At 40.7% G+C, this 27,450-nt stretch overlaps 6 protein-coding genes across 12 annotated transcripts in view; 2 read left to right on the forward strand and 4 right to left on the reverse strand.

Annotated features, from left to right (window-relative positions):
• The window catches only part of LOC119553661 (filamin-A), a 37,867-nt gene extending 18,029 nt beyond the window's left edge, over nt 1-19,838 (reverse strand). Inside the window, exons 1-6 of one of the 7 annotated variants that reach the window (XM_037864173.1) lie at nt 19,686-19,838; nt 10,941-11,532; nt 8,531-8,888; nt 1,871-2,015; nt 1,467-1,802; nt 860-874 (exon numbers count right to left, since the gene is read on the reverse strand). In XM_037864173.1, the coding sequence (XP_037720101.1) occupies nt 860-874; nt 1,467-1,802; nt 1,871-2,015; nt 8,531-8,888; nt 10,941-11,405 (1,319 nt within the window). In that variant the 5' untranslated portion in view covers nt 11,406-11,532; nt 19,686-19,838. Of the gene's footprint in view, nt 1-859; nt 875-1,466; nt 1,803-1,870; nt 2,016-8,530; nt 8,889-10,940; nt 11,533-16,017; nt 16,281-19,685 lie in introns of those variants that run through there. The other 6 variants (XM_037864212.1, XM_037864181.1, XM_037864219.1 and 3 more) reach the window with 6 other exon arrangements.
• A 658-nt stretch (nt 19,839-20,496) lies between these two features.
• Nucleotides 20,497-21,669, reverse strand: LOC119553444 (chymotrypsin-2). Its single transcript, XM_037863838.1, has one exon. It carries the CDS (start codon nt 21,667-21,669, stop codon nt 20,863-20,865), a length of 807 nt encoding a protein of 268 aa, XP_037719766.1. The 3' UTR covers nt 20,497-20,862.
• Nucleotides 21,670-21,858: 189 nt separating this feature from the next.
• On the forward strand, nt 21,859-23,082 carry LOC119555362 (chymotrypsin-1). Its single transcript, XM_037866703.1, has 2 exons — nt 21,859-22,589; nt 22,871-23,082. Exons 1-2 carry the CDS (start codon nt 21,864-21,866, stop codon nt 22,964-22,966), a joined length of 822 nt encoding a protein of 273 aa, XP_037722631.1. The 5' UTR covers nt 21,859-21,863; the 3' UTR covers nt 22,967-23,082.
• On the forward strand, nt 23,082-23,943 carry LOC119555370 (chymotrypsin-1). The gene has a single exon (XM_037866716.1). The coding sequence runs from the start codon at nt 23,122-23,124 to the stop codon at nt 23,920-23,922; it is 801 nt and encodes a 266-aa protein (XP_037722644.1). The 5' UTR covers nt 23,082-23,121; the 3' UTR covers nt 23,923-23,943.
• Nucleotides 23,944-24,330: 387 nt separating this feature from the next.
• On the reverse strand, nt 24,331-25,607 carry LOC119553498 (chymotrypsin-2). The gene is made up of 2 exons (XM_037863913.1): nt 25,564-25,607; nt 24,331-25,413 (listed from the first exon to the last, which is right to left on the reverse strand). The coding sequence occupies exons 1-2, from the start codon at nt 25,605-25,607 to the stop codon at nt 24,507-24,509; spliced, it is 951 nt and encodes a 316-aa protein (XP_037719841.1). The 3' UTR covers nt 24,331-24,506.
• A 537-nt stretch (nt 25,608-26,144) lies between these two features.
• Nucleotides 26,145-27,109, reverse strand: LOC119563293 (chymotrypsin-2). Its single transcript, XM_037876621.1, has 2 exons — nt 26,329-27,109; nt 26,145-26,269 (listed from the first exon to the last, which is right to left on the reverse strand). Exons 1-2 carry the CDS (start codon nt 27,057-27,059, stop codon nt 26,197-26,199), a joined length of 804 nt encoding a protein of 267 aa, XP_037732549.1. The 5' UTR covers nt 27,060-27,109; the 3' UTR covers nt 26,145-26,196.
• Nucleotides 27,110-27,450: the final 341 nt, after the last annotated feature.

The following is a 27,450-nucleotide window of genomic DNA, read 5'->3' on the forward strand; positions in this document are numbered from 1 at the left end:
AGACAGCCCAGCGGTTTCAGCTTTTGATTCTAACAGGCTTTGCAGAATAAGTAAAATATAAACAAAAGATATGGAGTTTTTAAGAATGCGCAGATAATTCGTTAAGGAACAAAACTAGCAAACCCATTTTTTAAACTTTTTTGAAAACATTTGATTGAGTGGCGCCACATTATTTCGAAAGCGGTGTACCGAAGAACTAATATTGAACATGTTTTTATGAAGCATACTTTTTGGATATTCTACATAAACAGATCTATGGTTTTGGAACAGTATACAAAGAAATTTAAAAATGAAAACCTAATTTATTTACATGTTTTCTAAAAATCGATATATGATATTAAAGCAAAACCACTTTCAAAACAGGTTTTTAATGCGGTTGTTAATAATTATAAGAGATTATTTACAATGTACGAAAGTCATAATTATTTGAAAAATGCGAGATCTTTAAGCCTGATCAAGAATAATAAAATCCCCGTTATCCACGGGTTACCCGGCTTGTAATCAAAAGCCTTGGTAGCTTAACAAAGCAGCAAATTAAATCAGCGTCGGCCAAGATGAATGCGTTTAGTGAGCGCTAATTGTAGAGAGCAATAAAAGCCGCCAGCGAGCGCAAGATACAAAATACAAACAGGAAAGCAGCGGCGTTGAAGTATCCATTAGATACGGATCGCTCTGGGCTAGCGCGAAAAGCGGAGAGCAACATAACAACAAAAGTAACCGAAACTGAAGAAACATTTAAATCACAAATACCATAAGAAGTCAATAAATTATAAGCCGAAAATCAAGCCAATAACAATGTTGGCCAAAAGATCAGAACGGAACGCAAAAGAACAAGAGGAGGCATGCCGAAGAAACTTACCGCGGCGGAGGAATGCTGAGTTTTGCATTTTGAGGCGTTTAAAAAATATATATGGGTTGGTAGTATATATATATATACATATTATGTATACGGAGCGGATAGGGAAAACAAGAACAATATCCAAATACATTAAAAACGTTGCTCAAATATACACGGAGGAAAAAAAGATATAAAAAGAAAGAGAGAGAGAAGAAAGATAGATAGAGTCTAGATTAGAACCAGAGGAATGCATTAGCCAAAAGAACAGACGAAAGAACTTTAAGATACAACTTGAATTTGAAATAGAGTTGAGTAGAAAGAACAACGCTGGATTTATAGATCATACAAAGAAGTCAAACTTTTCCAACTCGAGGTTGAACCTGAAATGTTACGTCGAGAACAACTTTCAAATCTTTTTTTGCTATTTTTTATGGAATCTAAAAGTTTATAGTTTATGACAAAGCTACAAAAATTCCATGATTAAGAAGTCTAATAAAAATCGATTGATATTTTTACAAGGCCTAAAGTTATAACTTTTCAGCATTTCAGATATTTTGAACGGAATCTTAAAACATGATTCCAAATGTACGAGTTAGAAAAGTCTGTCTTAAATATCACTAGGACTCACCTGTTGGGGTTCGTCTTGGGCCTCAAGGGAGCACCGGTCTTGAGCTTGGAGTTGGGGTACTGCGACAGATAGGTCATCATGGACTGCTCGTCCACATTGGGGTTGACCAGCTCCTCGGGCTTGATCAGCTGGCGCACGTTGAGCCAGTCATCGGCCAGGCCCATGGCCTCGGAAGCGTTCTGCACGGCATCCTTGGGATCCCAGAGCTCCCAATCGGGACAGAGACCCGGGGCACAGGCATCGACAAGGGCGCCCACCGCCTTGCCCGTGGTCCAGTCGTTGGTGAAGTTGTTGATGGGCAAGTCGGGTATCTTGGCGTGTATCCAGTTCAGCAGGCTGTCGGTGGAAGAGTGATTTAGTACACTGAACAACGAACCAAAACCAATTGGGTAGGCGTCACTTACCGCTGCTTGGGCGTGTGTCCCGATCCGTTCAGCTGCTTGTCGTCCTCGCCATCCCACATGGGCATCGATATCGAGTAGTGCAGAATCAGTGTCCATATCAGACCCAGTATCAGTTTCAGCTTGCAGTCCACAATGTCCGAGGAGTCTGAGGAGCAGGGCAGAGAAAGAAGAACACAGATTGGATTACACTGGATTGGCCGGGGGGATAAAACCAGAACGCGCACCGTTACCAATCGTATATGTATGTTCTTAATGTATCTATTAATTGTCCCGACAACTTGTGGCAGCCACTGCAACTGCGGCTGCCGATGCTGCTGCAGGCCTCCTCATCTGTCACTGGCAACACTTTGATGGGGCTCTGCTGCAAACCTGTTGCCATTCGACAAGCTGCCAATTATGGTCAGAGATGTCCGCTAACTGTTACAGCCACTTTGCCTCCTGGTCAAGTTCAGGGCTTATATTATACACGCAATCAACAGGTCTTGCCGGTTTTTTCTCAAACGAACTGCCGAGTCGACCTTAAACTTGGCCAACAATGCCTGCGCTTCGGACGGATCGCCTTTTGTCATGCTAAACCATTGAGGAGAGATAGTCACCGGGGTTTATTGAACCTGTGTGATAATGGGATCTTCTTAATGGCCTTAATAGCGTAACACCGCAAGGTGAAAGGCGTGGGGATCGGTTCTGATAACCTATCGCCGATTAGTCAACACCTGGGCCCTGGGCCAATGCATTTGGCACGCACTCAACCATGACGCGAATGGAATTCCGCCTCCATCATGGGGGAAAGTTGCCACGGGGAAAACGCAGTGGCCAGTGGAATAACCAGCGGATTGGTAACCCAAACCACCAAGTGACGACAGACAGCTAGCTACGTCGTCAACTGACGTACTAGATGTTCTACATTTCTTTGCTGTATTTCACCCGAGGGCTTTCTAGTAGAACCTGGCAACGTTTTGTGCTTTTTGGCCTGCTCAACGAGCCGTTAAACGATTGCTGATAGAGCCGGAGCTCTCTTACTGCCCAACACCCGCAACAGCAATAGCCACTTTTTGCTGAAAATTTGCAATTTGGCTTTGTTTACTTGAGTAGCCGGTGGTCGGTCAACAGGTAAACCGGCTGGATGGGTTGGCTAAATGGCCAAATGACTTCGGTCGCTTGGCCTCTCCTAAAAGCCATCACATTGCCGGCCATCTCTGCGTTTGGCCATTTAAAATACTTTTACGGTCGAGTGATGCCTTGACAAATGAATTAGCTGCCAATCTGTAAGCCCAGCCCGCTGACATATTTATGAAAAATACATCGATGGCACTGAGCAACAACTTCATTCGCGAGTCGAAAGAAAGCCGCAATTAAAACGGCATAGAAAAACTAAAATAGCCAGAGATGATTTGGCTAATTAGGCAGCAGTCGGCGTGCCATTCGGCCTGCCTTGCTAACTGTCTTGGCCAAAACTCCACTCCAGCTGGATGTCTTTGTGGAGCTCAAACTGGTTGCTTGTCAACTCCAAGACCCCGAAGTTTGTTTTTGGCACGGCAGCGCGAACAAGAAAATATGCTGTAAATTATATAGAAATATGCTAATGCCTGGAGAGGAGCAAGAGATGCCATAACTGTGATAGGAATATGTAATGCATACTAAACCAGGCAAACTCCAGTCGAGGGAACTTCAGTTTCATACATATGCATAAGTGTGAAGATCGCTGAGAACGGGAAAAGAACTTCACCCGAAGAGGGTGCTCTGAAATGGGAAATCTAATCCATCTTCGAAGTACAAAAGAACTCTTGGAATTCCCGATGGCTGCATGATAAAACTAATGTGATTAAGGCTTACAGAAAATGGGCATTCTTCGATTCCGGGAAAGAAAACTTATTTTCCGCTATATAAATAAGATTGTAACCTTTCTATAGTTTTTGGACCAAAGATGTTTACAAAACAGTTACTTTACGAACTAGGGTTTACTTGCTTTCAGTTCTTACCCAGGACCCATAAAAAATAAAAACTGTCAACATTTTGGCAAAACCCGCGATACGTACGTTACTAAACTCAGATATTGGCTTACATTTTTGGGACAGATAAGTTAAGTTTCCAGTTATCTCAAGTTTTTTATTGTCAATGATATGTCTTAAAATATGAAGTTTTATTAGTACATTTTTTGTCTAGCAACCTATACCTGATATATTCGTCTATTGTGTCAAATTTAACAAGTTCAGTGACACATATTTCTCCAGTACAATCTTATCTAACGACAGTATTCGTCATAAAGCATTATATAGACGAACTTACTACTCTTTGTTTGGGAGTTTCTAGGAACAATGGCGAATCCTAAGGTTATATTTAAAATTATGTGTCATGCTTTAGAGCTTTATCTAAATTTATGCACTTATTATTCTTTGGAACAAAAGTCAACCTTAGGAACCAAAAATCTAGCTAAATAGCCTCCAAACAACAAAGATAACCCTGGTTAAGATAAGTTTATCTGTTAATAGGTACATGTTGTTGTTATAAAACTCTCTTATCTTTAACGAGACAAACACTTGATTTCAAAGATGCGGCAAAAAGCATTCAATTAAAGAAATTACGATTGGAAAGCTCTGAGATCTCTGGGTCACAATCTATCATAATTTCGCTGTCATTATACACAGCAATCGGATATGTCCACCCAAAACCGAGAGGCAGAATCTTGAACCAGACCTGTTACAGTAGCTCCAATCGTTTGGCCATGTCAAATGATGACTTGACATGATTTATGTGGCAGCGATTCTCGCCTCGAAGAGGCCAAAGTTATTATGATGTTAAGTGCAACGGCAGAAAAGTATTTAACATTCAGATAACAAGAATGCTGAGGCTGCAGCTCGGATTCCGAGGCCACAGTCCCGGTCGCAGTTGCGTTCATGGGTAACCGGCTTGGGTCACCAGACACGTTCTTCGAGCGGCACGCGCATACCAGAGGCCCGAGTTGGAGTTGGAATCGGAGTCGGAAAAGCAGTCGCGATACAATGGAACGTCTGGTAAGATTTTCCAGAACGGAAAAACCAGTTTCCGTTCGGTCTGGAGCCAATCCACCAGACGCCTAACTGTTGCTCGGCTAATTAAATTAGAGCCAGGGCAGGGCTAAGCCGCAAAAAATCGTTGACATTGCTTGGAAAGTCGGAGCCTGACTTTTTAAGCCGCTCAAAGCTGGAGCTCCATTTTGGGCGCATTTCTGTGATGTGGGTTGTCCCACATTCGGATGGTGGTGTCACAAGCGCTGAAAGTTTCTGTTATTTTTCACTTGTTTGGGGTTAATTGAGTCGGGTGTCTACGTCCCCCAGATCTCTCTAACGGCCAGCTTTTACTAATTTAAATAATTGACTTACTGCCCGGCCAGGGAATCTTGACATTCCATCGAGTAGCTAGGTAACGATGCTCATAACAACCTAATCTTATCACAATTGCCTTTGGAGTGTGACGAGAGGTATGTACATATAACCCGAGGTAAAATCATTGCTATTTTCAGCTGGTGGATCAGAGGGTTAGCCTGAGCTCAACGGTGACGTGTCTGAATCGATGGCGTCATGTTGATCCATTGCGAATGATTTATAAAAACACTGGTGAGTACGTGCCAGGTGATCAATGCAAGTACTGAAGTCCGGCCGTGTCATTTTCGAGCCATTCAGCAGAAATTCAACGGAAATTTAACGAGTGTGGTTTCTGCATACTTCCTTACCTCAAGCTGATTCACTAACTTAAGCTTATCAACTTGGGGAACGGAAGCTGTTAACACGAACCAAAATAAATTTTCGTTACTAGTTTGTCAAGAATGTTATACAATCTTTTCTTGAAGAATTTCCCACAAAAATTGTGATATTGCATATTGGGCTGGGCCTCAGCAATCATTTTTGAAAAAGGGAAGATTATAACCACAAACAAAAATAACTTCCATGACCATTGTTTTTTTGGGTAATGTTCTAGAGAAATGCTGATAAAAGCAATTGTTATGCATTGCAATTAGATTCTTGCCTCCGTGGTAATCAACACATCATGGGTAAATCACAAAAATATGAACAAATTATTAACAAGCACACAACAGAAATGAAATTGGGTCAAATGGATGATCAAGAGGCCTTCATTAAGTGAAATGTGCATTCCAGTGCTTTACTCATCGCCTGGAAAAATCTTTAACGCCCTCCATAGATGATGATTTTTAATGATGTTCGGGCAATGATGGCGTCATCAATAACAATCAATTGGCTGTGACAAATTGAGCCTGACTTTATAGGAACCATTGGTATGGTTTGCTGCTACTTCGGCTGCTGCTAATGGGAACTTAAGTTTTTCGGTCCCAAAACTCCAGGCAAAAAGCGAAGTATACCCCAAAAACCAGATGATGTCATGGAGCGACTTTATCTCTACTCTATTCGGCACGTATTAGGTTTGTTCTTCCCTCTGCTTTGTACTTTTAATTTTGTTATTTTTATTTGCTTATTTCGCTGTTATTGTGGTTTTTGTTTTTGTTTTGCATTTTATTGCGACCGCCCGAGAGGCTTTATTATTGTTTCTGTGGATTTTTTAGCGCAAACATTTGTAGATACGAACGGCGGCGCTCCATGGAAATCTACAATCCCACTTGGAGCCGGGTCTCTGGACTGAAAGACAAGCTCTTGAGCCAGCAGCTGCGTGGTTTTTGGCACACAAGCCGACACACACATAACTCCACGAAATTTCGCGCTAATTCAATTGACAGCACAAAAGAGGCAAAATACGACTTGGAAGGAAGTAACCGAACAGAAATGATCTGTGCGATATACAGTGGGAACCCAAAACGCTAACACCAAGCACTGAGAACCAAAATTTCACTCGGAAGCTTTCACTATAGCAATTTAAGTCGATTGAAACCACAAACATTTTGGAAAACGGAAAGGGGTGCGGCTCGTTAAATTAATTAACTACGTTTTCTTTAAATTTTCTATTTGTGCAACCGATAATTGCCGAAATTGGATGCGTTATCTGGTTTTGGTATGTTTGCCAAAATGAACGAGCAATTAATGTTTGCATTCCCGTGAATAATGCCAGTTAACCAAAATTTAGCTAATGACTAAGCTGATGAAAAAGATTCGACCTGACTAAACAGATGAATCATCTCTCCTTGCAAACACTTTTCGGTCAAACTCGAATTTAATTCGGTAAATTTAATTTGAGTTGCCAGCGTCGAAAATTTCGGAGTAGATATGAAAGCGTCTTATCGCTAACCCAAGTTCAGAATGGATGATATTTTTTATCGCACGAAAACGAAAGTGCTGATAGCTATATAAATACCTCTGAAACGATTGTACCGCGAAAAAACAAAACGCGAACCGAAATTCCCTTTAAAATATCTTAAAATTGCATTTACTTAGCTTTCAGTGAACGATCGCGTTTGTTTGGCTTTCATTTTTGTATCTACATTTTAGAGTCAGCTCCCCTTTGGGGTGATAAAAAAAAAGGTGTATGTAAACATATCTGTAAACATTATTTACCTAGCTGTCAATTATTGACAAACTGCCTTTTTTTCTGGAGCATTTAGATACTGAAGTTGTTTATCTGTTTCATACGGGGTAGTAAGTCCCCACTGAATGATTAAATTATTTTGGAGAGTCCCAAGATTGACGGTCTTATCAATAACGTCACGGGGTCGTTTTGAAAAGCGTACTGATTACATTGTGAATGAAATGTAATACCAGGCATAATCATCGACCGACTGAATGCCTCGGTGACCGACTGAGGCTTGAGTTAGAACCCTGACTGTGAGTCATAAAGCACCCTATATCACATGCTTCATCTGTATAGTTTTCAATCAAACAAATTAGCATGATGCAGTTAGTTGGCCATTGATATCAGGTTCTGTTACGCTCGTGATTTGGCAATGGAAATGGTCTTTGAAAGCGATGGTGCTCTAATGAAATTAACCTTCCAAATTGTCCACGCTTCGCTGGTGCTCTCTTGTCTAAAGGTATATGTAGTCGAATATATGATACGATATCTCCATTATATCATTTTCTATATTATCAATATCGTTGCAATGTAGTTCATGAATTGGGTCCTTTAAGATCAATGCCTTTTTGATATCATATTTTTCAAGGCTTTCGGCTTTATCGAGCCGAATATACCCCTTTTTTAGGGAAACTCAACTCGGCTGATTGGAACTGTGCAGGTACTGCAAATTACTGAACACAATCTTGAATTATGCATATAAATACAAATGAAAGTAAAACTCGCATTGAAGCTGGCGCTTTGAATAAAAGCGGCAATGACATCATTTTGTTTTGTAGTCTGGAAGCGAGTCACTCGCTAAAGGCAGAAATTTCGTATAAATAATACAACGGATCCACATGGGATCGTGCGGAATGCAGCGGGCAGAGGATCCGGTGTTAGCCCGAGACTCTTGTGGCGTTGGCGGCACATCTTCAGTTGACTTATCTCCTCATTGAAAGAGCAAATTATGCAATTTTCAATGGAAACTATTCCGATGGCCAACGATGCGAGCGCTTCTAATTAATTCATAAAGTTGATTCACGACCACAATTGTGCGGTTGCTAAAACTATTAGAGATACGTGAGACCCAACCCAAATTCTGTGCATTAAGTTAATCCGAGAATTCTGGGAATTTTGAAACATACGAACCATATATGTGCTACTTACCAATGTTAACGATTTTGATACCCTCATCCTGGAGGAATTTCAGGGCCACCGAGACGTTTTCCAGTTTCTGGCTGCGGAATGTTGGGCGTTTGTTGTACTTGGGCATTCGCTTCTGGGACAGCACCTCGACGAGGGCGATCAGTCGCAGGCCGTCGGACAGGTCCGTCTCCAGGTTGCTGATCGACCGATCGATGGTCTTCAGGTGCTCATTGGCCCAACGGGTGAAGGTGTTCTGTTGGATCTTCTTCCACTGCGCATCCTCGGCGAGATCGCGTTCGGCCTCCATGTCCTCGTCGAAGTTCTCCTCGTACTGTTCCGCCTGCTGGCCCTCCTGTCTGGATTGGTAGTGGTCGTTCGCCTGTGGGTTAGCGATTACGCAGAGATCAAGTTAGCCGGGTTTACTAGGGTTGGATGATGGGTGTGGGTGTGCCGGTAAATGGGTGTCTTAATGGATGCGTGTGGGATGTCGTTACTTCGAAAATCACTTAGCAACTATGCAAAACCGATCTCCATTAAAAACCGTCAACTCCACTCCTGGAGCAAATTGATTCGAATGGATCCGATTGGATCACACAAGGTGTGGCGTAGGCCAAGACTTGTTCCAGTTTCGTTTGGGCTCGCCAAGCAGAACTTCGGTATCGTATCGGTGGACTGTCCACTTTCCACACATGTCCCACAATCAAGAATTTAAGACCTAGAGACATTTGAATACGCTTTTTGGGACTACTATTCTGGCAATTCCCAAAGAACTATTTTTAGAAATAATCTTTAATGGTTCCAGAAATATGAATTACTGAAGTTTGATTGTAATTTAGCCATTTATTGTTAAAGAAACTAATTATGTGATGTTTTTTATCTAACTGAACAGATATATTCCGAAATAATAACAATGAACAAGAATTGTTTATGAATTTGTAAGTGGTTCAAGTTGAAGAACTCCGTATTTTTTCAAACTTTCGAGTCGCCCTTATCTGTTAACCGGAATACGCTTTTTGGGACTACTATTCTGGCAATTCCCAAAGAACTATTTTTAGAAATAATCTTTAATGGTTCCAAAAATATGAATTACTGAAGTTTGATTGTAATTTAGCCATTTATTGTTAAAGAAACTAATTATGTGATGTTTTTTATCTAACTGAACAGTTATATTCCGAAATAATAATAACAATGAACAAGAAATGTTTATGAATATGTAAGTGGTTCAAGTTGAAGAACTCCGTATTTTTTGAAACTTTCGAGTCGCCCTTATCTGTTAACCGGAGAAACAAGTTCCCAGGTAACTCCGCCTAAATTCATTGTTTACCAACTTGCCCGAAAAGTTCCCGAAGAGGGTATAGAGACAGAAAGGCCCGCGAAGAACGAGCCCAAAGCGGAGTGATCAGAGGACGGACAAGGGACCAAAACGGAGTTCGCGTGCCACACACAAACAGAAACGTAGTCGTCCCCAAAAAACCAACAGAAATAGAGCCCCCGCAGCCCCCTCTTTCATCCGTCTGGGCCTGGCCAACATGGGAATATGGCTAGAAAAAGAAATTGGAGTGGAGTGCTCGAGTGCGCAGCGTGTGAAGTTCATTAACATTTTCATTAATTGCGAAATGCCGCGACAAAACGCAATGTGAACTGCAACAATTAAAAGGGGCTAAGTAAACTACAGTCAAATCTGTGGGTTCTAAGTAACCTACAAACTATATTGTAAAATGTTATTTTTAAAAATCAAACAAATCTACAAAATGTTATTCTTTAAAAAAAATTTAAGGCCTCAAAACACCTTGAATTCTTTTTTAGAATGAATTACAATGCAGTTTCAGCTGCTTTCATATGATATATTAAATAAAAAATTCTTGGTTACCATTTTGTAAGCAGTTAAACGATACGCATTTTATTTTTTAGGGTTCTTGGAAAAAATTTGCTTTACAAAAATGGGAGTTCCCCGAAACTGATGATTTTTTACTGGTTTAAATACAGTGATCTTAAATTCTTGGAACCACCAAATATTTCCACTAATATTTAACAACCAATGATAAAACTCCTATGAAATCTAGATAAATTGCGTCTCATTGAAATTAAAGCCCAAAAAGTTAAAGAAATTGGGGTATAAACTTCATTGGAGTATGGTGTGGTATTTTCTTGCTAAACGCAATTTCCACTTAATTTCAAGATCTTGGTAAGAAGTAACACCCAATGATAAAAAAAAAGAAATCTATGTAAAGTTTGTCTGATTGAAATTTAGGCCCAAAGAGGCAAACAAATTATGGATTCTGATGGGTATAAACTTCATTGGAGTATGGTGTGGTATTTTCTTGCTGAACGCAAATTCCCCTTAATTTAAAGATCTTTGAGGGTTCAACTTAGGGAAGTTTGCCTGTGGCCCTACGCACACTCCCGCGTTCCCCCACACACTCACACACACCTGTTGATGCCAAACGTCGTAGTGTGCGGCTGGCTGTTGGGCGTAGAAATTTAGGTTGCTAAAGTTCTGCTCCGGATTGTTGTTGCTGTTGCTGGTACTGTTATTGTGGCCGGTTGTGTAAACACACGCGTTTTGCGGATTTTGCTGCGAATTTGGCGGGTTCTTTCTGTGGCTGTTGTTGTTGTTGCCGTTGTTGCAGTGGCTATTGTTGTTGTGGCTGAGGAATATGGTCGCCTGCGTCTGCGTCTGCGTCGTTTGACCGTTTGTATAATTCGCGTTTTGCACTAATTCAAATTCACCGCCGTGCGTTGAAGTTGCGACTGCCGATTTGCCGGGACGTTCAGCGTTGTTAAACCGTTCACCGTTGAATAAATTTGTGTTTTTCAGCGCCGCCGCTGTTTGTCGCACACCGGCATTCGCTCTCTCTCGCTCCATCTCGCCGTCCCGCTCCCGATCGCTGTACATTGTTGTAGTTCCCGGTGATCGCCGCTCGCTCGCTCTCTCTCTCTCTCCCTCTCTCTCGATTGTTTTGTTGTCGTTTTTTTCAAGTTTGTTTACCGCTCTCTCTCTTCGCCACGTTGCGTCAATTCACCTTACGTAAGCAGAGACACAAACCATTGTTAAAGAAAAGGTGTCCGTTTGGTTAAGGGCGTTCACACTTACACCCGTGAGCGCCCTTTATAAAGTTCGTTGAGCCTAGGAAAAGTTTGGAATGCTGAGCCTAATAGGCCTGTAAAAGTAATCATGTTTTTTATTGTCTTGGCAAATTGTACAACCTATCCGCCTTTTCCAAATTAAACTAGAACAATTTTTGGTTTGAGTTTTAAACAATTGAGGAATTCAACATTTATTATTTATCATTTATATCAAAGCCCCAAAGTATGCACTAAGCTTGGAAAGTAGCTCATAAAATATTAACGCTTTTTCTTCAACCCGTTAACCAAATAACTCTTTTCAAAAGAAAGTGCAGTTTTTTCATTAAATTAAAAACATATATTTAAAATATGTGTCAGATAATAAACACATTTTTGGAATTACCCCTAACGTACGTACTTATTCAATATATATAATATATACCCATTTATAAAACAGTATTAAACTTTGGTCAATTAGAACCTGTTTAAAAGAGCTATATTAAATGCTATGAATCAGTTTTATATTTTGCAAACCAAGTAATTCGTTTAATGACTAATTTGTGTATTTTTAATGTTTTTTAAATGGACAGAAAATAGCTAAATAATGATTTAAGCCATTTGTCATATTCTAAGTAATCCAACATAACTATTCAGGAAAAATGTTATTCGTCAGTTCTATTTATTATCAAGAACGTAGCTTGAATTGTATAGAATGCGATGACTAATTAACTTGTCATAGAATCTCACCATTAATTGTAACCGTTCTATTGAAAAAAGATGATTCGTAATCATTTAAAATAAATGTGATTTTTATCAGAAACACAATTATGATAAGTGTGACATTGAAACTTATGAGGCCAAGCCCTGGAATCTCTGAATCCCGACCCTTTTCAAATCGGGAACCAAAAACCCAGCAAAAAACATGATTCATGATCCCCCTGCACACCCAGAACCAGGGAAGAGCAAATAATTCTGGTAAATATTTGGCATTTTTGTGGATTGCTTTTGGCAATGCCTTTTTAATTCCACTCCCCCTTTTTTCGCCTGATCAAATGCAAAAACGAAAGGCAGACACAAATGCACAACGACGGCCAGACAAGTGAATGAGCTCAGCAAATGGGGCTGACAACCAGCGACCTTCTCGATATGGTTAGGAATCGTTAATTTTAGCCAAATGAGTCAAAGTCAAAACGGGTAGCTATGTATGATCGATGGCGGATCGATGCTCGGCGACTTCGTAATGCCGTTTTTTGGCAACAAATCCTTCGCCAAATTTCCCAAGGGAGCTTTCGAGACCCTTCCTTATATGTTCGTAAATCGCAAATCTCGATTTAACCAAAACATGGAGCTAAAAATAGAGCTACCATATTTGCGGAAAAAACGTGCAAGATAAGGTATTCTAGTATTTGTTCAATTGTTTCTCTTGGACGAATTACATAGTATGTAAACACTTGACTAGCCATAAAAGAAAGTATAAAACTGAGAAATTATGTTACCACGTTACCACTGCCGATACAGAGTTACCAAAATGAAGTTCTTCGCTGTAATTGTTCTTTTCTGCAGCATTGTAGGGTTATTGGCCACCTCTGCGAACGCGTCCTCCTCTTCCTCGACCACGACATCTTCTTCGGAATCCGACGGTACAGGCACCCATGTGGAAGTGGAGGGTTCTTATACCAGTACCTCTGGTTCTGCGGTAAAACTCCCCTGTGGCCCAGTCGGACGATTCGCCAAAAAGCTGTACTTTTTTTACTAAATAAAATCCTAGCTTTCCAAAAGCAATAAAATATAAAACTAAATTTGCCCAAATCAAGTTAATATTATGGAATAGGGGGTTACTGAACTGGGAAGGTGATTCCTAATCGAACGAAAAAAGAGGTTTTCAGAATAACTTTTGGTGAAGGAAACTTTTTGTGGAATAATACAAATTTAGTTTATTTTGGGAATTGTTACAGAATGTTTCTTAAAAACTTTAATGAACGAATTGTTTCTTGATATAACGTATACATCTTTAAAACCAACTTCTTTGCGGAACCACGCACTGGACGACTTCTTCACTTTACGACTTGCTGAACTCTTCCTCAATAGCGACGCTTTTTTATACTCCATGCTTTTTTAAGAAAGACTCGATATTCTTTAGTGTACTCGTTTAATAGTATTGGATAACAAAATAATAAACGGGCGTAGAGAGCAATCCAAATTCAAAATAAAGTACAGGGCCTAAACCATTGATGTCGCTGTTACTCTTACGCTGCATACACTTGGGAAATTTAGTACCCCAACCCTACATTGTTATATTTACCCAAGCTCCAAATATCCCCCGCACGCCCCTTATAAACTTGATTTAAACAGCGCGTGGTGTTAAAAATGAATCTACCATATTTGTTGACAAACGTTGATCAGCCAACCTAACGGCTATAAAACGTTGTAAACGAAGAGAAAGAATTTACATGGAAACATAACAGAAAAGGTAAAAAACTTCAAAATTCTGTAACTACCACATTCTATACGGAGTTACCAGAATGAAGTTCTTCGCAATTCCTATCCTCCTGTGCGATTTTGTAAGACCACCTGTTTGGATTGTTACGATCGATCAGATAGAACTACCGCTACACTACCCAAATGTTATGGAAAAAAACACTTGACTTTTATTACTATCTAAAATCACAATTTCTACGTAATAAATTAGTAATATATCTACCTACCTCTACCTCCACTATCATTCCTGTTAATTGGTAAAATAAACATTGACCTTAGAGACTCGTGTGTTAACAATAGAGCTACCATATTTTTAGGCAAAGGGAAATGTAATAATTGTTATAAAACTTTTCTAGTGTTTATCCAATTGTATTTTTTTTAGGATTTTATTTACCAAACTTGTACTTTAAAAGCATTTGTGTCATTATTTGATTTGCCTAAAGACGTAAAAAAAAGTATAAAACCCCGAAACTTTATCACCGAGATATCACTGTCGATACAGAGTTACCAAAATGAAGTTCTTCGCCGTAATTATTCTTTTCTGCGGTATTGTAGGGTTAATAGCCCCCGCAGAGGGCTCGTCATACACTGAGATAGAGACTCCAACTACCACTACCTCTGCTCCTCCGGTAGAACTCCCCTGTGGCCCATCTGGACCCTGGGGACAAGCCCCTTCCCGACCCTGTGCTGGTGGAATTGCTGGCGGCAAGAAACTATACTTCTTCTTCTAAATAAATTGCATTATAACCAGGATTAATAAAATATTAAAGATAATGTAAACAAATCATCGTACCGGTAGACATAGCCTTTATAAAATAGTATACTGCCTTATCCAAAAGTGACAACAAAACCCTAACAAATAAATGTGAAAACGAAATACATCTTAAAGGAATTTATGGTTTTAGTTAGTCTCAAGTTAGTCTCAAGTTAGTCTCTTGCTCAGTTTCTCAACCAAAAGGAGCTTTAGAAATAAATAAAAATTATCAGATACCTAGTTAACATGTAGTTCCCCTAATTTAGTATTTGCAAAGATATTAACATCGCAGTTGTGTAGGAATAAACAAATGATAACATCACAATTGCGTTAAACTGAGAAGATGATTTCAAGAGGCTTTCAGAACAAATTTTGTGTAGCATACTTTCTTAATTCACGTAAACTAAGGGGTATACAACTCCGAAATGTCAATAAAGGTATCCCGTTTTTTAAGGTATAAAAGTGTAATATTTTAGATGCGAACTATAAGTTTCAGTAGAAAGAAAATATAATGAAGTTAATTGCCATACAACGGAATATGCAACTGTTGCATCGTATACAACTACTACAGAGCTCCCATTTATCGAGGAATTTATATTTTTAAGTAAAGATTAAAAAGAATTCTTTGAGAATATCCTATCCCCCCTTGAACATCCATTATTACTAGCCAGCTGATTTAGATTATTAATCTAACAAACACTCAACTTATGGAGTTTTAGGAAGCCAGTCCTTCATCACATTCCACAAGGGAGTGCGACTTTGCAATGGTGGCCATATAGAGTTAGTTCGCCTCGCTGAGGCTTCCCTTATATGGAAATAAACTTTTCGAATCGGGCCAAAAACGGCAGCTACGTGAGGCGCCACTTGCTTCGCTGGGGAATTGCATGAATCAGCGTCGCCGAGCGACGCCAATGAAATGCTAAATAAATTTTCACTTCCACTTTAATTAATTTGAATTTATTTGAAACTAAAATTACACCCAACATTTACACGGCGAAGGCGCAAGTGAGCAAAATTGGCCCGCCCGTTTGACTAAAAATAAATTCACAAATATTTTGTTTTTATGAAAAGGTAATGAAAACCACATGTCCTCCATTTTCGTCGTACATAAGTATATTGTAAAGTATAAACCAGCAATGGAAAATCGTGTGGGTGAAATGCAACGATCGGCGATCAGATAAGGGCCAACCCTGCCCCATAATGGACTCACTTTTCGGGACGCCATTTCGATGGGGTTTGCTGTTGAATGATCTCAAGTCGTAATACTTCAGTGGGTGCTTAATACTGATCACTTGATTGCCCGCTAATTACACAATTCCTGGCGGGGCAAGAACGCTTTTTTCTTTTTGTTTTTTCAAAAACACAACACTAACAAAAGCTGGTGAGCCTTCTTTTTTTCGTAAACAAATTTCAGAATTTTTTTTTCGTTTTGAAAATATTTGCACGAGCTGCGCGCTTTGCTTTCGGTTTCTTTGGTACCTGTACTCGTACTGGCCGCGACAATTTCTCAACTCGACTGAGTTGTGTGCGCCTCCTTGCTCTAAGTTTTTATGCAGCCAAATGCTCGCCGCTTATTCTCAATTTCTTTATTATTATTTTCTCAGATAAATCATACAGCTGAGGATGGTCATATAGAACTGAAGATCCCCCTGAACAACTCCTTTCAGTACTTGGGGAAAAAGAATTAAGTTGTAAATGCATTTCATATATGTTTTTTACTCGTTATTGGTTCTTTGGTTTCTTAGGATTGCCTAATAATATTTCCCTAAAGCCATGATTAAAGTGACCCACAAAAGGCTGAACTGGTGTTAAAACAAGATAATTTGAAACATTTTTGGGGTCAGTTATAAATCTATAAAAAAATCCCATTATCTTTATCTTATATTAGTTATAAATATTATTATGAAGGTACTTAAGTTAAAAATATTAACGTAACTAAATAAAAACACCTTTTTTTAAATGCATTATGTTAATATATTATAAAATGCTACACAGAGAAAATTCTGACGTTCTCATCTGAGTTGAAAATGTTCTAAAAAATAGAACGACATTTATAAGATGAAAATGTTTTTTTTTTGCTCGAATCAAGTTGAATTGGCGGTATTTAAGTACATTGTATGTACAAATAAACTATAAGTTCAGTCCTTAGTGTATACTTATCAAAAAGTTGTTAAATAAACTCAATTTAACTTTTCTCTTCTCACCATTTCGTTCTTATATTGATACCAAAATGTACTTACACGATTTTTAAGAACAATGTTCTCAATTCAAGAACAATGTTCTCAATTCAAGAAAGAATGTTCGCAATTCAAGAACAATGTACTCAATTCAAGAACAATGTTCTTAGATAGTTTTCTCTGTGTATTAATTTTTTCTAAAACCTCCCATATGAAAAGTAATATATGACCATCCTCGACTGTGAAACATCTTCAATACATAATTTGTTCAATATTTATTTCGCTTCATGTTTTGTGTTGTGTTTTTGGTATTGCATGTGACGTTGACTGGACGTCGACGACGACGCCGAAGTCGACTGCACTCTTGACTCTGTTTGGCAGGTTTTTGGCGACGCTGCCATAAGGTCCCCCGATCCCCAGTATACCCCTCGGAAACCCCCTGTAACTCATCGCCAATGTGATTTTCGACGCGCAGCTGATTTTGTTGTCATTCTATTCATAGAACTGGTTGTGGTCTTTTGTGTGTTATTTTTTGCAATCCTCTCTGTTGCTGGCCACAATTGAAAGTGCCTCCTGCGAAAATGATTCGTTTGTGGCCATCGCTGGCGGTCGCCCCAAGTGCATTCCGCGTTCCGTGTTCCCCCGCCAGTTGACTCACGATTCGCGAATAAAATATGCTAAATCGGGGGATCGTAGAACCCATAAAACTCTTAAATCAAAAGCATATGTACATATGTATGGTATGTTTGTGCGGCTTGTTTAGTCTTTCGAGATGACTAACTCGCTCTGGCCAAATCAGCTGTCATAAATTCCTTTATTTTATTTAGCTTGGGGGCGAAAGACCCTCCATGCTTATGTATGTTTCTAGATAAAACTCAGCGAGAGCACGCTAAATATATCGTAAATTTTATTTTGATTATATGATTTCATAGCTTTAATGATGCCATAGAATTTAGAGTTAGGTATTCAAGAAATGTTGTGTGATTTTCTTTAATAATTCATTGGAATCGATATCTTTTAAACTTTTTAATTATTCCCTAAGTGCTAAATGATCAATAAAAAAAGTTATTTTTGGCTCGTTATCAAATTAATGTAAACCACAACTATATTTTTGTATCAAACCACACATTTTGTATCAAATTAATAATATTAAAAAAACTCATAAAGTATTTCTGTTGTAATCAAATATTTATAAGGGTACACAGTCTCGTGACTAATGACAACAAAACAACATTGTTTTGATAAGAACGTGTTTTTTAAGAGTAATGTTGTGATAAATTTGAATTATGCCGAAGTTGTAGTCATGTTTGTAGTCATCGCAAACAGAAAAAACAGTTTTGTTTATCTTAAAAACAAAAAAAAATAATTCCGACAGACTAAACTTGATAGGCTTATTGTACTTATAAGTACGCTAGTTTTGGTGCCTCATTCATCGAAATTCTCTAGTGAAATTCCCCTAATTTAATTAACCAATTCATTTAGTTGCTGCTTATGAACGCGAAGCGCGTGTACTTTTAAACAAATTTTATTTGTATTGGTTATCATTATTCATGGTACTTGAGTTTATCCAACAGCTGCTTCGGTTGTTAATATTTTTTGTTGCGCATACGCCCCGTTGCCGACAAGTAATTTCACGTGCCAATGCTCTTTCTAAGATATTCTCTCCGAAAATAAATGAAATACAATTAACAGCAGAACAGCGGGGATCCAAAGAGAAATTAGCATAAAAATGTATTGGATAAAATTTGTATAGGTGTTTCCATATTTTCTAAATTTTAAAAGAACCTGACACACAACAGCTGTCGATAAATTTCGCAATTTAATATTAAAAATAAATATTTGTCAGAGAGTGATGGCATTTAAATAAAAAGATTATTAGACCAACTGTTTTTTATAAAAGTTTTTTTAAACAATTGAAAGCAAATAAGAGGCTAAGTATAAATTTGACAAACTGGTATCATATATTTATCAGTTTGTGCTGAAATCTGCAGAGATGAGGTCCCTAACGATAATTGCAATTCTATGTGCCCTGGCAGTCTGTGTTCTTTGCCAGGACCAAACAACGACATCATCTGGATATTATTGGGATCCAAATTCATCCTTTACAACTTCTTTGTATCCTTACTGGGCGGATACTACTACACCTGTTCCCAACACTTTGCCACCGCCAAGTGATGAAAAGATCCAGGGACCTTTCGGCAAGCTTCCCAAGGGTGCCCAGAAGATGTACTTCTTCTATTGAAATCGCTCAAAATTTGTCACCCCACCTTGAATAAATAATTTGGAAAAACTAATTGCCCACTCCCCTTAAGTAATCCCCGAAAATAGCGCAGGTGCGCCAGAGCCTATCGAGGCTATATAAAGAGCAGAGGCGGGGTTAACATCTGGCGCCCGACAGATAAATGCACTTCACGTCTCACAGCTAAACATTTAATAGCTCTTTCGCTGGGATCCAGCAAAAAGAGACCTTTCATCGCCGGAATATATCACAAAATGGCAACGCCTTGTACGCAATATTTCACCCAGAAATTCACATAACATGAAATATTTCGAATCTATTATATTTCGCATATGTATATAATATTTTCTTTAATGTGTAGTGGGCCGTACACTTTTGGCCGTATTATTCATCACTCATTGTAGATATGTCGTAAATATTTCACCGCGCATTTGCCTTTATTGGAGACATTATTTCACATACTTTGGCATTTTCACTTGTTTTCTAACAATTTCCCACCCGATAATGCACAAGTTGCGAAATTTCACTTGCTATATTTTCGTGTATATATATAGAAATATGGGCGACACACGCGTCTACATATAGTTCAGGGATTGCGTATACGCCGCGTATTCCAAAAGAAAATTCGAGACTCGCACCGCACACGTCCAAGTCAATGCAGCAACTGAAAATCTTTTCGAAAATGCCAAGATACAACCCACAACTGAGTGTTTTTCCCGCTTTTCATTTTTTTTTTGTTCCTAGCTGAATGGCGAGCGCCGAAAGAAATATTTTCAGAATTTCCATGCGCCGTGAGCGATTTCTTTCGACATCTTTCTCACATCTGAAAAAACATGACTAAGACCACGACTGTCTGGGTCTACCTGCCTTCAATTAGATCAGCGCTACACGTGTGGCCAGTGCGACACTTTTGTGTCTCCGGCACAAATCACAAATCAGAAATCCTATAGATGCGGTGGGATGAATCAGTCGGACATTCCGGCTGTCTGTCTGCACAGCCTCCTGGCCGAGGGCCAAGAATTTCTTTTGCCTCCAGGAACAGCCAAATTACCCACAGTCTGTAATCAGTAAAGAATATCAAATAATTTTAGTCAAACAAGTATGGTTTTTAGGGGCAAAGTTTAGAAAATTGGTAAGTATTCCCAGAATTGTTAAGGTTTTATGGGAGCAATATACATGTACCATTTTTATTTTCCTAGAAATTTTTGACAGCGTTTATGTAGTATTCTTAGACAAATGACCGCCCATTATGTTAGATAGATAAAATGTGAATTTTGATTTATAAAAATGTTTGTTTGACTGTACCAGCAATCCCTGCGCAAAACTATAATATTAGTATCTTATGTCAGGCTACAAAACATTTTACGTATTTCATTTGAACATTTTGTGTATTCCTTTGGGAAATGGAATATTAATAATATTTAAATAGTTAATATAGGAGACCATTCTTAGCACACTTTTAATTTAAATATCCGAACACTCTGGCATTGTCATTAAACATTGTTGGATTGTTAAATAAATTCTGAGTTCCACAATAATTATTTACATACAAAAAATATTTTTAAAATTTTAAATATATAAAAAATGCATTTCTACTTTTTAGGACAGAGATTTTCTGAGAGTGTTTAAAAGTATTTATTTAGCCATTTATTGTCTGCTGATTGACCTGCGTACACCTGCCATTGCCGCTCATCGTTTGCCGCATCCAGTCGTAGTAGTACATGACATCCATGAATATATCCGGAACCCCCTGGGCACAGGGTACGAAAAAGTTGAGTATGCCCACGAGGGTGCCCTGGTGAACCAGAGGACCTCCAGAGTCCCCATGGCAGGCTCCAATGTTGGCCTGCCGGTAGGCACAAAGGTGGCAGGGACCCAGCTCCAGATCTTCATAGGCGGAAAGCAGGGATGCGCAGACCTGACTGCTGAGATGCTGCTGCTGAACTCGCTGCAACTGGGAGGGCAGACTCCCCGCCGCTGACTGGGATCCCCAACCGGTGAAGACCAGTTCCGAAGTTCCTCGGGGAAAGGAGAAAGTTGGAAGCTTAACCGCCTGAGTCAAGGCATTAAAAACCACACTTTCGTTTAGTTTCAGCAGGCCTATATCATTATGATACTTGGGAATGTCGTAGTTGCAGTGCAGGTAGATAGCTTCCGGATAATACAGCGCCCCTGGTTGCGCATAGCGAACTGTTCCGGTGGCCACTTGGAGTCTGCTAACTGGATAACCCTTGACACAATGACCTGCGGTTAGGATCCAGCGATCCGAAATGATGGCGCCACCGCACAAGTGACTGCCCAAAAGTGTTTGCAACGACACCTGGTATGGGGCATCTCCCTCCGCCGCATTCTGTCCACCCACTATAAAGTGCTCCTCAGCCAAGAGATCTTTAAATAGTATACCACACAGGAAAATACAAAGAAGAAGGCACCGTGCAAACGCCATGGCTGAAATGCAATCGCAGACTGAACTAGTTTGGTTTTACCCTTAGCGATTTTGATTGGCTCGGCCAAAGGTTCCAACAATCGAATCGAGCCATAAACAGATTTTTTTATCAGATTCCGATAAATGGTCAAGAAAGGTAGTTCCCAGGTTTATTTAGTTTGGAACTTCATTAGCTGACCAGGCCTGGAACCAAGATGTCGGCAGTGGGTTTGCTTATAATACTAGGACTTGCAGGATTTTCCTCCACCTCAGCCATACGAATCAAAGGAAACTTTTCTGCAGCCGGGACTTTCAAGGATCAACGGATCATTGGAGGGCAGGTGGCTGAAGAGGGATTCGCTCCCTATCAGATATCCCTGCAGGGCATCTCCGGAGCCCATTCCTGTGGTGGTGCCATAATAGCCGAGAAATTCGTCCTAACAGCTGCCCACTGTGTGGAGAATGTCAATATTCAATGGCTAGTGGTAGTTACAGGTACCAATAAGTACAATCAACCGGGAGGCAGATATTTCCTAGAAGCCATCCATATCCACTGCAACTACGATAATCCCTTGATGCACAATGATATCGCCATGTTGCAATTAATAGAGCCAATTGTGTGGAACGAACGCACCCAACCGATTCCCTTGCCCAAGGTGCCCATGCAGCCGGGTGACGAGGTGATCCTCACCGGTTGGGGATCCACGGTGCTCTGGGGCAGCAGTCCCATCGATCTGCAGGTCGTATACCTCCAATACGTTCCGCACCAGGAGTGCCTGGAGTTGCTGAGCTACGATCCGGACTGCGATGTGGGCCACATCTGCACCTTTTCGCGCCAGGGAGAGGGAGCCTGCCATGGAGACTCCGGTGGTCCGCTGGTCAGCAATGGCTACCTAGTGGGACTGGTCAACTGGGGATGGCCCTGCGCAACTGGTCTTCCGGTAAGTTATCTTCGTTATCTTTACCCATTTAGCCTTTAAACATATTTTGATATATTATCATGTTGGAAATTCAAGATTCCTGGTAGTATAGTCACTCGAAGTAATCTTATTTTCAGAATATCCTTAGTAGTAATATAATATAACAATGATTCAACAGAATTGTATAATTCCGAGCACCTACAATTATTAACCAATAGAAAAATAAGACTTATAATCATTAGGGAAAGGGCAAAAAACGAAATACCATAGTTTTTCCACCTAAACCTATACAATCTTTTCAGGACGTCCATGCTGGTATTTCATATTATTACGATTGGATACGCAAGGTCATGAGTGGCAATACGAAATGCACTGGCTTCAGCTCTACGGAGGCCTAAAGTTTCCATGTTATGCGGCTATCGTTGTCCATAAAATTGCCCAGTTTATAAGGCCACGATAAATTGACTCTCGATTAGACCGGGCTAGTTAATAATAAAGTTCTGATAGCGGTGAAGTTGACTTTTAGTGTTCAGTACGTGGCCAAACCTTCGAGATGCAACTGCTCTGCCTAAGCCTATTCCTCCTCCTGCTTCTGCAGCCCCCGAACTTCTGCCAATCGAAGCGCTTGTTTGGACCCCATTCCGCGGGATTATCGGGTAGGATTAAGGGTGGCGAGGAGGCTGAGATTGGATTTGCTCCATATCAGGTTTCCCTGCAACCCATTGTGGGTTCCCACAACTGCGGTGGTGCTATACTAAACGAACAATGGATCATCACCGCCGGTCACTGTGTGGAGAACTATATTCCCGCCCGGGTCAACGTGATCACGGGCACGAATAAATGGGCAGAGCCGGGGGGCATCTACTACACCGAAGAGATTCACATGCACTGTATGTACGACCAGCCCTATATGCATAACGACATCGCTCTGGTGAAGCTCACCCAGAATATCACCTTTAACGAGCTGACCCAACCCATCGATCTGCCCAATAGACCGGTGCGTTCTGGCGACGAGATCGTCCTAACGGGTTGGGGCGCCCAGGAGGCCTACGGTGGATCGGTGGAGAACCTGCAGAAGTTGACCCTGGGCTTTGTTCCTCTGGACGAGTGCTACGATATCTTTAACCAAACCAGCAGCATGGGTGTGGGTCACATCTGCACCTTTTCGCGCGAGGGCGAGGGATCTTGTCACGGCGATTCCGGTGGTCCGCTGGTCAGCAATGGGCACCTGGTGGGACTGGTCAACTGGGGAAGGCCCTGCGGTGTGGGATTCCCCGATGTCCAGGCCAATGTGTACTACTACTTGGACTGGATTCGCAGTAAGATCAGCGGCAACGACAGGTGCTACTACTAAATGATTTACTGCTTACAAAAACTATCATATTCATTAAATAGAAAAAAATAAAGAAAATCAAGGAAAACTTTGTCTATTTATATGAGTAGATTTCAGATATGCGTAGTTAGTAGGTATATTTGAGTTAGACGATAATGTTCTTGTATCGCAAAAGAAATATATAGTTTCCGAATTTGGGAGTTATTTAAGGGAGTATACTTTTTCATATGGAATTGCAACATTCTGATTTATGCTATTACTTCATTGATTTTGCCTGGAAAATGTTATAACTCGGGAAAAAAACTATTCCCAAATTTCTGTCTACAAAAAACTATAAAGCTTAGAAGATAGATAGAAGTAATAAAAATGGTTTGGGTTTCGGTAATCCAAATTGCCTGTTACCTAGGTAGCAAAACAATAAATTTTTTCTTAATCTTAAATGGCACGCTCTGCGCTCGACTTTTATTTCGCCAATAACATGTACATTATCAATTAAGCCAGTTATTGAGAAATTGTTTAACACCTAGGATGGTTAGCCTTTTTTGGAAAGAACAGATGACCACGTAACTCACTCAAAGAAAGCCATGGAGAATTCCTTTTTAAACTCACAGGCTGGGGTAGTTACTGGCGTAGCAGTAGCAGGTGCCGCATGGTCCCGAAATAATTTTCCTGATCCAATCCAGGTAATAGTACACGTTGGCGTGGCTGTCCGGATAGCCGATGGCGCAGGGATAGCCCCAGTTGACCAGGCCATAGACGATTCCTTCGAAGGTTAGTGGACCGCCGGAGTCGCCGTGGCAAGCTCCCTGTCCTCCGGTTGTCAAAGTGCAGACGTGGCAGGGTCCGTTCATCGGATCGTTGTTCATTATCGCCTGGCAGGTTGGGTAGTCCACATGCGTGAGATAGGCCTTCTGCAGCACATCGGGTGTATCGCCCCACAATTCCGTATCTCCCCAGCCCGTCAAGAGCAACTGGGAACCATTGGCCAGCGGAGCAGTGGGCAGCTGCGCGGGTTGAGTGTACTCATTGAACTTGATCGTATCGTTCAGCCGGATCACAGCTATATCATTGTAGTACGAAGGACTATTGTAGTTGCAGTGTATCCAGTGCTCCTCCACAAAATACAGGGCATCCGGCTGGGCCCAACGCACAGTTCCCGTGGCCACTCTTAGGTAAGTTGGGTTATAACCATAGACACAGTGGGCCGCCGTCAGGACATGGCGTTCGTCGATGATACATCCGCCGCAGAGGTGACCGCCGTACATTCCCTGCAACGATATCTGGTACTTGGCCTCGCCCAATACCGCATCCTCGCCATCGATCACGCGATTCTGGAAGTTCACTGCTCCCGACTTGGAGATCCACGCCAGCTGCTCCTCACTAAGTTGCGCCGATCGAATGGCATTACTGGGATTATATCCACTGCAGACCAAAAGGATCACAAGGATCCCCAAAAGACCCGGTTGAACCACCATTATCGTGAGTGCTCGAGTTTCAATGCGCCAATTAAACCTGCATATGGGTCGTGATTTTGCTTTTATACTCGAACAAATCGGTGTTTTATCGTAAGTCTTTGGGTTTTATCGTAAATCGGAATCGATGTTCAAGCAAGTTGTATCTATGCCATAAAGTCGAGCATCGTAAAATGATATAGACGCACACTGATTATGATTTTGTGACAGGGCAATCAATTTCAGCGCCGTCATGGGATAAGAATATAACCTGGAACTGGTCATTCCCTGGACATTGGCATTAGATATTATCAAAAGCGAGGGCCGAACCTTTTTAGTTAAATTGAAAAAAATTTCTTAAAACAAAAATTATATATTGAATTAGGAAGAAATGAAATCAAGCCCCATGTTTGCCAAAATATTATGGGGCCGGCACATTTTTAGGACCATTAATAATCCGTTTAGTCCATTATTCCAAAAAGATTAGCACAAATAAAAACTAATTATTAACATTTTCAAAAATAATACTTATGTTAATATTCTAAATAACTATAAGTTCAGAAAAAAAGAGTTCTATTTGTTTGTAAAATCTAAGGGCATACGAACTGTTAGATGACTGAAAAATTTCGCGTTTAAAATTCGTCAGCCCCAGCCCTAGCCATTATACCATTATCTCATATCATAATGTGTTAGCAAACAGAGCCATATAAACAGGGTAATCACCCATCTAAAAGCAGCTAATGACCAAATGAGTAAGTGGAATATGCTATAAGCGTTGTTTTGATCAATAAATATATTTCACATATCAATACACATTTTAAAAATCCATCTCCTTTGATCTCTTTCAGTTAACACGATTTTTGCATCCCGTGCGAGTTCTTCTGATCCATTCCTGGTAGTAGATAGTGTTGGCATACCTAAAATGGATTAGGGAATGGATTAGTTCTTGTTAAATGGATCAAGAACTTGAACTTACATATCTGGCATGCCCACGCCGCAGGCTCTTCCCCAGTTGACCAGACCCACCAGTTTGCCCTCCCACATCAGAGGACCTCCCGAATCTCCGGAGCAGGCTCCCTCGCCTTCCCGCGTAAAGGTGCAGATGTGACCGATGTCGATGCCATCGTGGTAGTCCCACCTCTCCCGGCACTCCTCGTGGGCTATGATGGTCAGGTTGATGGTCTGCAAGTGCTGCACCGTGGGAAAACTACTCTCCGGAGCACCCCATCCGGTCAAGGTGACAATGGAACCCGCCGGCGGCTGCTTTCTACTCAGCTCAACGATCTGAGTGCGATCATTGAATACAATCGATTCGTTGACATGAATCAATGCTATGTCATTGTTATAGACATAGGGCACATCGTACAGACAGTGGACCAGAGCCTCATCCGGAAATAGAGTTTGTCCCGGAACCAGTCGATCATTCGTGCCCACGATAATCCTCAAATCCTCAATGCTAAAGTCCAGTGCACAATGACCTGCGGTTAGGATCCATTCTTTATTGAGGATGACGCCGCTGCAGATGTGGGTTCTCCAGGTGGTCTGAATGGATACCTGATAAGGAGCCACCCCGTTCGCCGCCTCCTGGCCACCCACAATTCGATTGTCCGACAGTTTACGATCCAAACGCTTGCCGCGCGTGACGTCAATGAAAGTGCCCAGCAGAAGCAGCCAAATTACCCAAATCTGAGACAAACGGACAGCCATCACCACAAAATTAACTCCGGAGACGAGGGACAATTGCCGGACAGCGCGAATTAATGACTAGCAATGGAAAATTGTATGACCCAACTGGGCGTTTTTATATGGATTCCATATAAACAAAATTTATCGCACCTAGTTTGGGTTTTTTGTCGCGACCAACTGACCACTGGCCAGCAAATCTTTATGGCCACCAACGGTCGGGTATCTTTACGGCTTTAAGGATAAAACCCCATCGGTAAAGGCGGAACGTTCAATTGGACCCGTAGGACCATAAAATAATGGACTGGTGTGACACGGCAAATCTCGGCGCTCTATAAATGCACCGGTCGAAGTTGCTGGTCAGCTCAGAATGGCAACGGCTGCAAGGCAATATGTATGATGTGTATGGATCCAT

This window comes from Drosophila subpulchrella, chromosome 3R, assembly GCF_014743375.2.
Source record: "Drosophila subpulchrella strain 33 F10 #4 breed RU33 chromosome 3R, RU_Dsub_v1.1 Primary Assembly, whole genome shotgun sequence".
NCBI lineage: Eukaryota > Metazoa > Arthropoda > Insecta > Diptera > Drosophilidae > Drosophila > Drosophila subpulchrella.

Coding starts and splice junctions, on each gene's coding strand:
- LOC119563293 (XM_037876621.1), bottom strand. CDS start 27,059: ATGGCTGTCCGTTTGTCTCAGATTTGGGTAATTTGGCTGCTTCTGCTG. Junction 26,270..26,328: donor GGCGTGGGCATGCCAGATAT/GTAAGTTCAAGT, acceptor AATCCATTTTAG/GTATGCCAACACTATCTACT.
- LOC119555370 (XM_037866716.1), top strand. CDS start 23,122: ATGCAACTGCTCTGCCTAAGCCTATTCCTCCTCCTGCTTCTGCAGCCC.
- LOC119553498 (XM_037863913.1), bottom strand. CDS start 25,607: ATGACGGCGCTGAAATTGATTGCCCTGTCACAAAATCATAATCA. Junction 25,414..25,563: donor CTGTCACAAAATCATAATCA/GTGTGCGTCTAT, acceptor ACCCATATGCAG/GTTTAATTGGCGCATTGAAA.
- LOC119555362 (XM_037866703.1), top strand. CDS start 21,864: ATGTCGGCAGTGGGTTTGCTTATAATACTAGGACTTGCAGGATTTTCC. Junction 22,590..22,870: donor CCTGCGCAACTGGTCTTCCG/GTAAGTTATCTT, acceptor CAATCTTTTCAG/GACGTCCATGCTGGTATTTC.
- LOC119553444 (XM_037863838.1), bottom strand. CDS start 21,669: ATGGCGTTTGCACGGTGCCTTCTTCTTTGTATTTTCCTGTGTGGTATA.